General features: G+C 40.1%; 1 protein-coding gene across 4 annotated transcripts in view; it reads right to left on the bottom strand.

The window, feature by feature from the left end:
- Positions 1 to 2,000: 2,000 nt before the first annotated feature.
- The window catches only part of PARP11 (poly(ADP-ribose) polymerase family member 11), a 41,963-nt gene continuing 31,717 nt past the window's right edge, over positions 2,001 to 12,246 (bottom strand). For all 4 annotated transcript variants that reach the window (XM_035028445.1, XM_035028446.1, XM_035028444.1 and 1 more), the window contains 2 exons: positions 6,449 to 6,600; positions 2,001 to 4,947 (listed from right to left, as the gene is read on the bottom strand). In XM_035028445.1, coding sequence (XP_034884336.1) covers positions 4,631 to 4,947; positions 6,449 to 6,600 — 469 coding nt within the window. In that variant the 3' untranslated portion in view covers positions 2,001 to 4,630. The remainder of the gene's footprint in view (positions 4,948 to 6,448; positions 6,601 to 12,246) is intronic.

Below are 12,246 nucleotides of genomic sequence, written 5' to 3'. Positions count from 1 at the left end.
AGATTTGTGTCAGAGAGTATTACCTCTGGTTCTTTCTTTTGTTGTGAATTCCTCCTTCTAGTCATTTTTCCCAGAGAACAATGAATGAGAGAACACAATAAAAAATATCAACCACGACCCAAATGAAATACACACTAGAAAAATCTGAAGAGGTCAGAAACCAAAAGAGAAAAGAAAAAGAAAAAAAAGGGGGAAAGGAGAGAATATAATCTTCCAGGTGGACAAAATAGGGTGATCCACTTGGTCTCGGGTGTATTTTGGTCTCTTTGTTAGAAGACACTAAATCCCAAATTTTAAAGAAAGCAAAACTTATACATATACAAAAATAAAATGCAATCCAGTGAAAGGAAGCCAAAAATGAAGAATATATCTATAAAATGTAAATGTAAAAATGAAAGTTTAAAAAGGACTTAAAAACAAAGAGCTGATAAAATAAGAAACCAGTTGAAAAGGAAAAAAAGAAAAGGAAACTGAAACTGAAAAATAAAAGAATCATTAGAAAAAGAATCTCAAATTCTATATACTATTTTCCCCTAGGGCTGGAGTTTTGCAGTTCTGTGTGCTCCATAAACTTGGTATTCACCTGATGTTCCAGCTGGTCTTCTGGGGGAGGGGCCTGCTGTGCTGATTCTCAGGTATCTTCACCTGGGTGGAGTTGCACTGCCCCTTGCCAAGGGGCCGGGTTCCGTGTAAGCTGTTTTGGGTTGCTCTATGTGGCTTTTGTTCCCTAAAGGCTTTCCACGCCCCTTTAGAGGATGAAAATAAAAATGGTGGTGCCCTGCTCTCCAGCCCTGGAGCTGAAAGATCGCAGCCCCCTCTCTTCAGTAAACCCTCAGGTAAAAGCAGTCTTCACTTGTGTGCACCAAATTCTGCAGACTCCTGCGGTTCACACCCACGCCAATCCTCCTGGGGGAAGGAGGAGGGTTGCCACAGTTCTGCCCTTTGCAGGTTCCCCTCAGGGACAGTGGCTGCCTGATCATGCCATGGTTGGGGTTTATGGCAAACCAATTGAGAGCCCCCTCCTGGGCTCATTGACCATAGCTGGTTTCCCCGCTCCCAATCCTTGGGAACTCTGCTGGCTCAGGCACCCCCGTTCTTTCTGTGACCCCAGGGATCCTGAGGCCATACTGTCCCACCTAGGATTCTGCCCCACTTTACCACCTGAGCACCTTTCAGGCAGGGATGTCTTTCACTGGAGCAGATTTCTAAAGGTTCTGGTTTCACGCTCCGGGGCTATATCACTTTCTGGTAGCTGGCTTACGGAGGCTTCCCCCACCCCCCTCCATTTATCTTCCGATATATCCCCTCAGATTCACTTCTCTGCACCTCCTACCTTGCAAAAAGTGGTCGCTTTTCTAGTTGTAGAATTCCATCAGTTCTTTTTCTTACATCTCAGGTTGAATTCATAGGTGTTCAGAATGATTTGATAGATATCTAGCTAAAATTCAAGGGACCAGATGAAACGAGTCTCCTACTCTTCTGCCATCTTGTCTCTCATGTCTCTCACCTGTAAAATTAAGACATCTTCGGATAGCTCCCGTTTTTGGCAACAAAAGCTTAAAGATCAAATGAAATTTCTAATTTGCTTCAAAAACTTACTGTGGACATACTAGGAGTGGCTGGAGGCTGGATGAACTGTGGGAAGCATGCTCCTCAGGTGCATGTAGATACACCCCCAGAATTGCTCCTCTGAGCTGGGGGAGCACACTGAGAGTAAAGGACACTGTCTGTAGGCGCTTGGCCTTGAACTGTTTTGGAAGTTTCAATAGCAGAGTAAATGATTTTCCCATGGATCATTTGATTAGCTGTTGCTCACGATGACTTAAACCAAGAACAAGAGACTTCCCCCCATCTGTAAGTAGGTTATATAAGAGTTAGAGGCAACAGACTTCTTGAGGGCCCATTAAGTTTGAGCTGCAAATGCAGGCTTAAGTAATGCAAGGTGGAGATGAGACGCAGAAATCACAGAAACAAATATATGGCATACACAGACAACCAAGCCCTGCTACGGAAAGCTTTAATCACCACATGTAAAAACAATATAGTCACATATCAAAAATGGCTCCAAATGCTTTATCATCACCATAACAGTCTAGAAATGAAAGTTGCACTAATATAAAAACCTTCCTGTTCATAGCTGCAAGATTTATGAAACTGTTTCTTATAAACACATTTTTTTTACCCTGAGGCTGACATCAAAGTGAAAAACAAAAGTCACTATCAGCTAGAATTTGTTCAATGTAGAATTTTAAAAATCATTTATTCCTTAATCTGGAATAGGTTCTCTTTACTCTCCCCACGCATACTATGTGAGGACAAGAGGAAAAGGGGACAGATGGTTGCGTCTAGTCTATTATATATTAATTAGGATTTCTCAACCCAATCTATTGACCAAAACGAACAGAATTTTAATATCAATTAATGCTACACTATCACACTGAAAAATTTATCAAAATTAGTTCTTCCTTATAAAAGGGGAATTGGCAGTACATTGTCAGACAAGAACAACAGAATTCTTTCTTAAAATGTCTATTGCAATGCACTCTATTTACTACATCTGAGCCAACTAGTTAAGTTCAGAGTTCATACTGACTGTCTTGCAAACCTCAACTCTGGGCTCTTAGTCACACCTTGAGATAAGATCTGCACATCTACAAGAATAACTCCCAAATGCTACGACAGTTACTCCATTCCAGTGATGGGAAGGGCAACTGTGTTAAACTGAAAAAAAAGGACAGCCATGTTGAAGTGGGGATTACTGTAACATTTTTTTGGTGTGTAAATAACAAATAGAATAAAAAGATTTTCAAAATCTGAGTTCCTAATGTCTCTAACATTGTTCTTTTGTGAATGAAACTAGAGCAATAGTTTGCTACCTCTCACAAGGTAGCCTGGTGACTTTTCTTCCAATTATTTCCATGGTAATCTCTGCATGTTTCTAAAATGGGCTCTTCCTAAATATTCACAGCATTTCATGTAAACGGATGTTAGTGTGCACATCTGAGTCAGGAAATCTTTGTTGCTGCTTGGTTTCAAAGTATTGTACATAACAGTTTCCTGTGTACTACTTACTTTCAACTGTACAGTTACATGTATTCTGGGCTACAATAAAAATCTGGGGATATATGGCAGTTGAAGAATTACCATGCCTAATCTTGGTCCATACTCTTCATTTTTATGATTTCTAGATGCTTTCCCAGTGCAAATGATTGAAATGAACAACACAGGCATGGACATTTACTGGCTTTTCCCTGAAAAGTTACATTATGTTCACAATTTCTCAGTCAAAACTGAATGAGAATAATGGAGAGAGAATTCAGTATTAGACTGAGTTAGGAAAGGTTTTCTGGCAAGGCTTGACACAGGTGTTCTTTTTTTTTTTTCCAGGTAGAATCATGGAAAATAAAGGTGGGGAAACACTCACCCATCATACGGCCAATTCCTCCATCTGACACCTGAACTCTTGTATGACATTTCTGCCAAGTTGTTGTCTAGCCTCTGCCAGAATACCTCTAGGGGCAGGAAGCTGTTCCAACATTACTTATTCTTCTTTAGAACAGAATAAAGCAAAAGAGATGGAATGGGTAAACAAACTTCCATTACACATGATTATGAACTAGATCTAACTTTTCAAGTGTTAGCAGATTGTCGATTTACTACTCAAAAGACTAAACCAGATTTGTTCCAAGCACCCCATGCCTTCTGCAGTGATTCAAAATGGGGAGATCCAACTTAAAAATGTGAGTATTATGAATCGCTGTTGAATAGCTGTGTGTGATAGGGAGCAGATAAGAAATCTTACAAGTAATTATTGTAGGGACCCCAAAGCAAAGGGAAAAATACATGTTTTGGAAAAGAAATAAATGTTTCACTCTGAAGAGGCAAGAAACAGTGTGTGCAGTGAGTCATGGTACGAGAATTCAAGAGCCCTGGTGGGTGAACTGCGGGCTAACTACAGTCTGCAGCATGTTGTCAATTCTGATGTAGGAGATAAGAGAATGACATGAGTGGTCTGAGACGGCAGCCTGCTCCCCTGGGCAATCAGAAACAGGACACTCTACCTTGACTCTCTCCTTCGGCTGGTCTGGCAGCTCTGTAAATAACATTTTTATTTCTGATTTCTCCCACGGTACTCAGCCTGCTTCGAGGTTTTAAATCCCCACTTTGGAAGACCAACAAGGCAACGTATTGATTGGTGGATAATAATGTCAGGATTCAATTTACAAAGGATCAATTCCTCTGAAGGGACACAGTTATGTCTGTTTTTTTATTTTTTGGACATATATATATGAATAAATATAACACACACGTAAACTTTACAGACTCTGAATGATCATGTTAATTGAGACTCAGCTGATTCAGTTTTGAGTGCTACCTTTCACCTCTGTGTTAAAATGGCAATGGTATCGTATCAATCTTTAACAAACAAGACTACGAGCAACGGACAAAAACAAAACAACAGAAAACCAACCTTAAAGTCAGTATGTCTTTTTATATGGAGGCCACTTTTTTTTCATATCTGTTTCAAAAGTATCAGATAGTGAACATTTAGTGGCTAGATGACAAGAGAGCAAATCTTCCTGCAAAAAAAGCACAGAACCTCCTTGACCACTGAGATTTGGAAGTGAAATCAATAAAAGTCTATTAAGTACTCAGGATAGATCTGGTTGGCATCAAACACCACAAAGATCTTTGGGTCCCAGGTATCATCCACACAGCTGTCATATAAATTCACATAGCTCCCATCTTTGGAAGGAGGTCGCATGTATTTGGAGTCTCCATTTATGTAATCTCCAATTAGCACTCGAGCGAGAAACATAGATTTATACGTTCTAAACAGATGCCGCTGTTGCAAGCTGACGCCATGAATTTGGAATGTGTTTCCATGTTTTATGTCGTCTTTGCAGAAGCGACTGGAGTAAATAGCATCTCTAGCAAAATAGGTTCCTTAAACAAAAAGGACCAAAAAGAAAAAAAAAAAAAGCCAGGATTACTCTGAAGAACATATGAAACACAAGCAAAACACTCTAATTGTTAGGGGAACGGGCACATGGAACCGTCTGAGGAAAACAGATGTGGTATTTCCTCGTCTGTAGATCTCTGAGAGAGAACAGAAAGCCATGGATAAATTGTTTATACAACCCATTCCCTACCACCAACACCCTTCCCTATTCCCGCCAAAATGAAGTGACCAGACTTCCGTTTCCGAAAGGAAGCTTACAAAGAAATCCAGTATGTATGATATAGACAAACTGTTTCTGTGACCAAACGTGTGGTGAGAGCGGAGTTCTAGCTGCATGGGCCTCGCTCTCATTTCTATTTGCTTCCACTGCCTTTCCCAGCCCGCAGCCCTTGTCCAGCACTGACCGGCCCTCTGCTGAGCACAGTGAGAACGACTGGTCTGCAGAGATTACTTCAAAACCCAAGAAACCACATTTCTCTGCTACAGGGTAACAAGTCAAGAATATTTCTGGAGATAATAGAATCCCATAACCACGAAAAGACTTCCGAACAGTGCATGCTGTTCATATCTGAGCACTCTGGAAGAACAACTTCACACTGGTTCATCACCAAAATCTGAAAACTCAATAAAGCATCAACTCTTCCAAAAGGGTAGGCCTAGGAGACTGACATCGTGAAGGCAATATTTACTCTGAAAAATTTGGGAAATGAATCGCAAAGTCTCAGATTACGCCATACTGACAGGATTTATGGCAACACTTTTCCCATCCCCGTACAGTTAAATCAATGGGATGGCCTTTTCAGTAATTATCTTAAAATTAATCTACTTTATGAAAATGCAGCATGTCTTGATCCTAAGTAGTAGCCAGCTCTCTTGCTGGAGATAAGGTATGAAATAAAGACCAGAAAAATAAACACCCATTCCTATCTTTTCTCCTCATCTCTCACCATAATTTCCTTGAATAATGGGCATAAAATGGAGAGCTTGGACTTTCACAACATTAGAAAAAAGATGAGGAATTCCCCCATATTCCTTATTGCTCATTAATATTCTTACCTACCATTTTCTAAAAATCAAAACAAAAAATACTAGTACCTAGACCTGTCCCCAACGTAATCAATTCATTTTATAGTTCTCTGTATATTTGACATAAAACAGTTTATTATAGAGGCTTATCCATGGAAGGGATTTATACATGGAAATTAAATGTAACGTAAAAATCAGCTAATCTGGACATGATGTCCCATCTGAAAGACTGGGACTTGGGGAGCTATTTAATCTGGTAGAGGTGTCAAAGTCTTACTTCTACCCTGTACCTGCAGGAAGTGGCTTTTCTGTGGCTCAGAAATTCTGAGGGTGTGTGAGGAACCTAGTACAGCAACTTTTAACTTAATGACTACCATACTCCTGAATTATAAAACAATTATCTCTAGAGAGGAGATTCTCTCCTAGGACTCAAACGAGACCTGGAACGCTGATAATTACCTTTCCCAAAGACAGCACCATGTATACCATTTATTCTCCAGTCAAAGTTATGAATGCAAATTGCTTCCACAAATTCACTGCTGGTACCATGAAAGAGCATTTGTTCATTAATCTGAGGCACGCCTCTTTTTTTCTTGAGCTGAGCCTTTTTCCTAAAAACACAATATATATAGGCACAAAACACACAGAGAAACAGACCATAAGTGGCATTTATTAGTTTTCAGGAGAGCCAAGTTCAATAGAAAGGGTGAAACAGAAAATACTTCTTTAACTTAATCCACTTTAAGTGGACAAAGCAGTTCTGGAAAAGAAATAATCTCAAAGGGCCTTGGACACATAATCATCTTACCAAAAATTATTAGTTACAACTGAGACTTAAGGCTGAAAATTATACCAAAAACTAGAGCTATCCCAGATGATGCCCCATCATAGTAAAGGTAACTGATTGCCTAAACCAGCCAAGCTTTACAGATGCCTAAAAATGACACTAAAAACAAATAATATAAAGTTCACAGAGTCTTTATTTTTTTCTTTCTTTTTAAATTCAATTCAATTTTAAATTCAATTCAACAAGGTATAGTACATCATTAGTTTTGATATAATGTTCAATGATTCATTAGTTGAGTATAGTATCCGGTGCTCATCATATCACGTGCCCTCTTCAATGTCCATCACCCCGTTACCCCATCCCCCCACCCACCTTCGTTTCGGCAACCCTCAGTTTGTTTCTCGGAGTCGAGAGTCTCATGGTTTGTCTCCCTCTCTGATTTCTTCCCATTCCATTTTAAATAGTGAACTCCTTCAGCAGGGACCATGCCCTAATCTTTTTATCTCCAGAGACTAGAAAATGTTGGTTGGATTGAACTGAATTTTGTATCTTAGAGCTGAGAGGAACATTAAGCCATCCACTTCAACCCACTTCCCAATGGACAAATCTCTTCTTACCCATAAAAAGATATTCAATGCAGGACTGATTGTAACCATAAAAAACAAACTGAAAACAGCTTCATAGAGCATAGATTCCCGGCCTTTTACTTTCCTGGACAGCCTTTAGTTGCCAAGAATCTGCTGGGTATTTTCTAATTTATAAATGTCAGTAAGAAACAGAAGCAGGGTCCAGATATCATCAGCCAGCACTGGCTCTCCTGGTTCACCAGTGGCATCACTTCATAGTCACTCCAAACCCCCAAGACTTTCTCAAACCAGATCGCCTTTTGATTGATTTCAATTACGCTTTATCTTGAAAAGCAATTTTTAAAAAAATGCATCATTTATAAACAACATGCAGCTTAGTGACTTTGCGGGGGAATGACAGTTGCATTTAAATGAGAGAAATGGAAATGGTCTTTCCCAAGAGTCATTTGGCAATATGTATCAAAACTTAAATGTGGGGCGCTTGGGTGGTTCAGTCATTAAGCGTCTGCCTTCGGCTCAGGTCATGATCCCATGGTCCTGGGATCGAGCCCCGCATCGGACTCCCTGCTCAGCAGGAAGCCTGCTTCTCCCTCTCCCACTCCTCCTGCTTGTATTCTCTCTCTCGCTGTCTCTCTCTCTCTGTGTCAAATAAATAAATAAAATCTTAAAAAAAAAAAAAACTTAAACGTATATGGTTTGGTCTACTGGTGAGTCTTTTAGACCATTAAGCATGAGGTTAGAGGGGTATGCATTAAACAAATAAGTCCTTCAGAAAAATCCAACATGTTTTCACTGAGAACAAATTTGCTGACTTTCTTTTTTAGACCTTTAGGTACAGTCTGATTATTTATTTATTTATTTATTTACTTACTTACAATGCACATATGTTGCTGTTCCAAGCAAGGGAAAAAATCTTTAAAAAAAAAAAGAAGATAATCAAATTTGTTTTGACTGTTTCAATCTTCCAAGGTCTTTCTGACTCGTGATTCATTCACACGACAAATAAGCTACCCCGTCTCATGTTAAATCTTTCACAAGTGTGATAAGCAAGCCCTCTACATTTTCATCCAAATTCCTGATAAAAATGTTGAAGGGCTCAAGAAGAAAGCAAGCATGCCACTCAAGTTACTCTCAGCCCAAGACTTTTAACTGGGTATTAATTTTTCTCTTTGAACTATCACCCGGCATACATTTCTCTATCTTGCCTCCAATACGGGAACGTCTTATTAACCACTTTGTAAAAACCAAGTTATGTTGTTCAGGGCCTTGGTCATCTACCACTATGGTAATCCTCTTATTTAGCTGGGCATTAGTGAATCCATACTGTTTTTTCCTAAGTAAATATTTTAGTATACATCTTCCTAAGGTCAAGCTTCACTGTCTGTAATGACTAGAATCCACTCTAAAATCAGGATATTCACTCATTATACTTCTCAGGCACAGATTAGAATAATTCCTGGTTTGAAAATTCACCTGAGTCTCTCGTAGTGTGGGCATTGAAAATCTGCTCAGTCACTGGATTGGACGTGCCATATATCCCAGTTGAAAGCAGAGTGGGATGGGATAGGCAAAGCTTTGCATCCCCACAGCATAGTTTATTCTAGTGCCAACTACTAAGGCACCCATGAAATGTGGAGATTCGTGACATACTGTGACCTTGGGGTTCCGGAAAGGCTAACATTGAGCTCCAAGACCTCTTGGGCTGCAGCTAAAACCTTTGCGGAACATCACAGGATTCAAACTACACTAAGTTCTTCATGACCCTGCCCACCTTGGTCCAACCCCAGTCATTTCTGAACTTCCGGAAAATACTCCAGCACCCTCTTCTCAAAGATATCTTAAAATTACCCACACTCTCAGGGACTAGGGTGCCAAAAGGACTAAGTTGCCACTTGCGCTAAATTGCAACAGGAATAACTTTGTGCTCCAGATTGAAGTAAATTCGCCTAGGTTCAGACCAGTGGTTCTCCATCCTGGCTGAGCATCAGAATCACTGGCAGAACTTGTTAAAGATAAAGATATCAGAACACAGAAGTTCTGATTCAGTAGACCTGGGATGGGTGATAGACATCACCATGAGTTAAAGAGCTCTGCAGGTGATTCTGATAGGTGGCTAGGGCTGAGAACCTCTCATCTAAATCCACATTCTTTATGAGATAGCAGCTTTCCCTGCTCTTAATTCCTTGCTGTCACATCCTTCCCAACCCTGGGTCAATCCAACCACCTCCACTCTCTGCTATTAAATATGGACTGCTGAAATAAATCACACAACATCCCCAGGTTTCCATTCCAAATTCACATATTCCGACATCAGCTAAGCCCTCAACACTGATGGAAATCCTGTGGTTCCCAAGTTAGTTCTTTCTCTCCCGTTTTCCACATTGGCCATTCCAAATCTCCTCTTCCCCCCTCTCTCCCTCTTATCTACACCTCCCTAACCCTTCATTCTCTGTAGGCTGCTTCACTTCTTATTTCACCAAAGACACGTAAAGTTTCAGGAAGGAACTCCATAACATAACCCCTCTCTTCATCCCCTACCTCTACTTATCTATAAACATGACTGGACCACCCTCGTCCAGCTCCTTCTGTATATTGTAATATAGTCTCTGAATTCCACCCTATCACACCTCTTTAGAAGTCTTAATGCATCAATTACCCTTTCCCTTTCTCTTATACTTTAAACTTCTTCCCTGGGTTCTTTCCTACTACAATTTACACATGCTCAGGTCCCTCCCATCTTCAAATTCAAAAATCGTAACAAAACAAAACAAAGACACCCTTCCCAACTTCACAGTACCCATCTTCTCATATTCCCTCTTCCTCTTTACTGCCAAGCTTCTCGGAAGAGCTGCCAATATTTGCTGTATATACAATATAGCATCCACCAACATGGCTCTCATCAAGGGTACCAATGACCTTCTTGTCACAAAATCCAAAGGACATATTCAATATCATCTTACTTGGCATCTCTTTTGTATGTGACCCTGAGGATCAGGGTCACATACAACACCTACATGCTTAAACCACTTTCTTCCTTTGGTTTCTGTGACTCTATCTTCTTTTGGTTTTCTTCCACTTTCTGTGGTTGTTACTTCTCAGTTTCTGCCTTGAGTTTTCCTCTATCCATCCCTTGCAGAGTTTAGTCCTTCATCCTCTTCTTAATCTACCTACACTCCCTGGTCATCTTATCAACTCTATGGCTTCTACTACCTCACATTTTCTGATAATTCCAAAATCTTTATTTCTAATCTACACCACTCTCCTGAGTTATGACACATGTATCAACTACTACTTCCTCCCCATCCTCCCTAAGGACAAAGACCAAAATCTGTTCCTGCCCATATTCCCTTAGTCAACCGAAATGAGTCAGAAACTCTGGAGGTATCTTTCCCATCTCCTTACTCACACCACTGAACACATTAAATCATCATTCTACATCCTTAATATCTCAAACCCATCCTCTTCATTCCGACACAGCGGATGCCACTTTGGTTCAGGCCACCCAATATGTCTCAGTTTAATTACTGAAGCAATCTCCTAAATTGGTCTCCCTGCTTCTAACTGTGACTCCTTTAAACCAATGTTTCTCAGCTTTCACACTACTGCCATTTTGGGCTAACTAACTGTTGTGAGAGGTTGTCTTATACACTGTAGGATGTTTTGCACCCCTGACTTCTACCCAGTTGATACCAGTCTTAATTCCCCATCCAACCACATGACAATTAAAAATCATCTCCAGTCATTGCCAAATATCCCCTGGTGGGCAAAATCACTCCTAATCAAGAACCACTGCTTTAAACACTTTCTCCACAGTATAGCCTGATAACATTATTTTTCTAAAATGCAAATTGGATTGATCATTCTCTTGCTTCAAGTTCTATAACGGATTGCCACTGTCCAGGAAAAAAATCCAAACCCCTCAGTTTGATTTATAAGGCCCTGCATGGCCTGCTCCTGCTAACTCTCTGACCTCAACTCCAAATCAATCCAACTCCAGTAAGGCTACGGAAGAAAATCACACAACCATTCCACAGTGGCTCTACTACAAACTCCTGCATGCTCAACCTCTTGACTACCTTTCTACCTTCTCTAATCATTCATCTTAATTTTTATTTTCATTCTGTGGTGCAATTGCCTGGCTCCTTGCTCAAGTTACGGTCCTGTACACTGTTATGTCCCAAGTGTGCCTAGAATAGTGCCTGTCACAAAGTAGGTGCTATAACATATTTCTTGGAAGAAGGGAGCGAAGTAAAAAGGGCCTGGGCAAAATGGAAACGGATGCCTGAGGGACTCCTGTGGGCCTCACCACCTGTACAGTGAGTCAGAGGTTACATGATGATAAGAATGACTAGGATTGTAGTTCTTCATGGAGATGTCAAAATAACAGGCTGTCCTTACAATGAGACCCCGTATTTTCTACTGTCAGAGCAGGTGACAGGTTCATTTGCCATCACAGATTTCTATAGGCCAACAGTACATAAAATAATGAAGGGCATCGACAGAGTGAAACCGTTTCCAGTAAAATCCTTTGTATACAATGTTTAAACATGGGGATTCACTGGTACATTTTACCACTAGAATTGAACAGAGACAACTCAAATTATGAGTTCAAATATAATTGAACTCCACTTCAGAGGCCTGATTAAGAATAATGAATTAAGTTTTCATCAGATCATTTTAGAAAATCTCACTTTATTCACTGAGAGAATAAAGTTAAAGTGGAGAGAAGCCTCAATCCTCCTCAACAAAAGAATCATCTAACAAGAACCCAATAAAACCTAAATTCAGTTAAACTCATTATTGTCCGAAATAAAAGTTGGCTTGGTTCAAAGGCTCAAGACTGAAAAGAATACACGCTGAAAACCCCTTATCTTACCATAAAC

Source organism: Mirounga leonina, unplaced genomic scaffold, assembly GCF_011800145.1.
Source record: "Mirounga leonina isolate KUSES-001 unplaced genomic scaffold, KU_Mleo_1.0 Mir_201, whole genome shotgun sequence".
Classification (NCBI taxonomy): Eukaryota; Metazoa; Chordata; class Mammalia; order Carnivora; family Phocidae; genus Mirounga; species Mirounga leonina.
The sequence above is the reverse complement of the archived record's forward strand: the minus strand, read 5'-3'. Positions and strand labels throughout refer to the sequence as shown.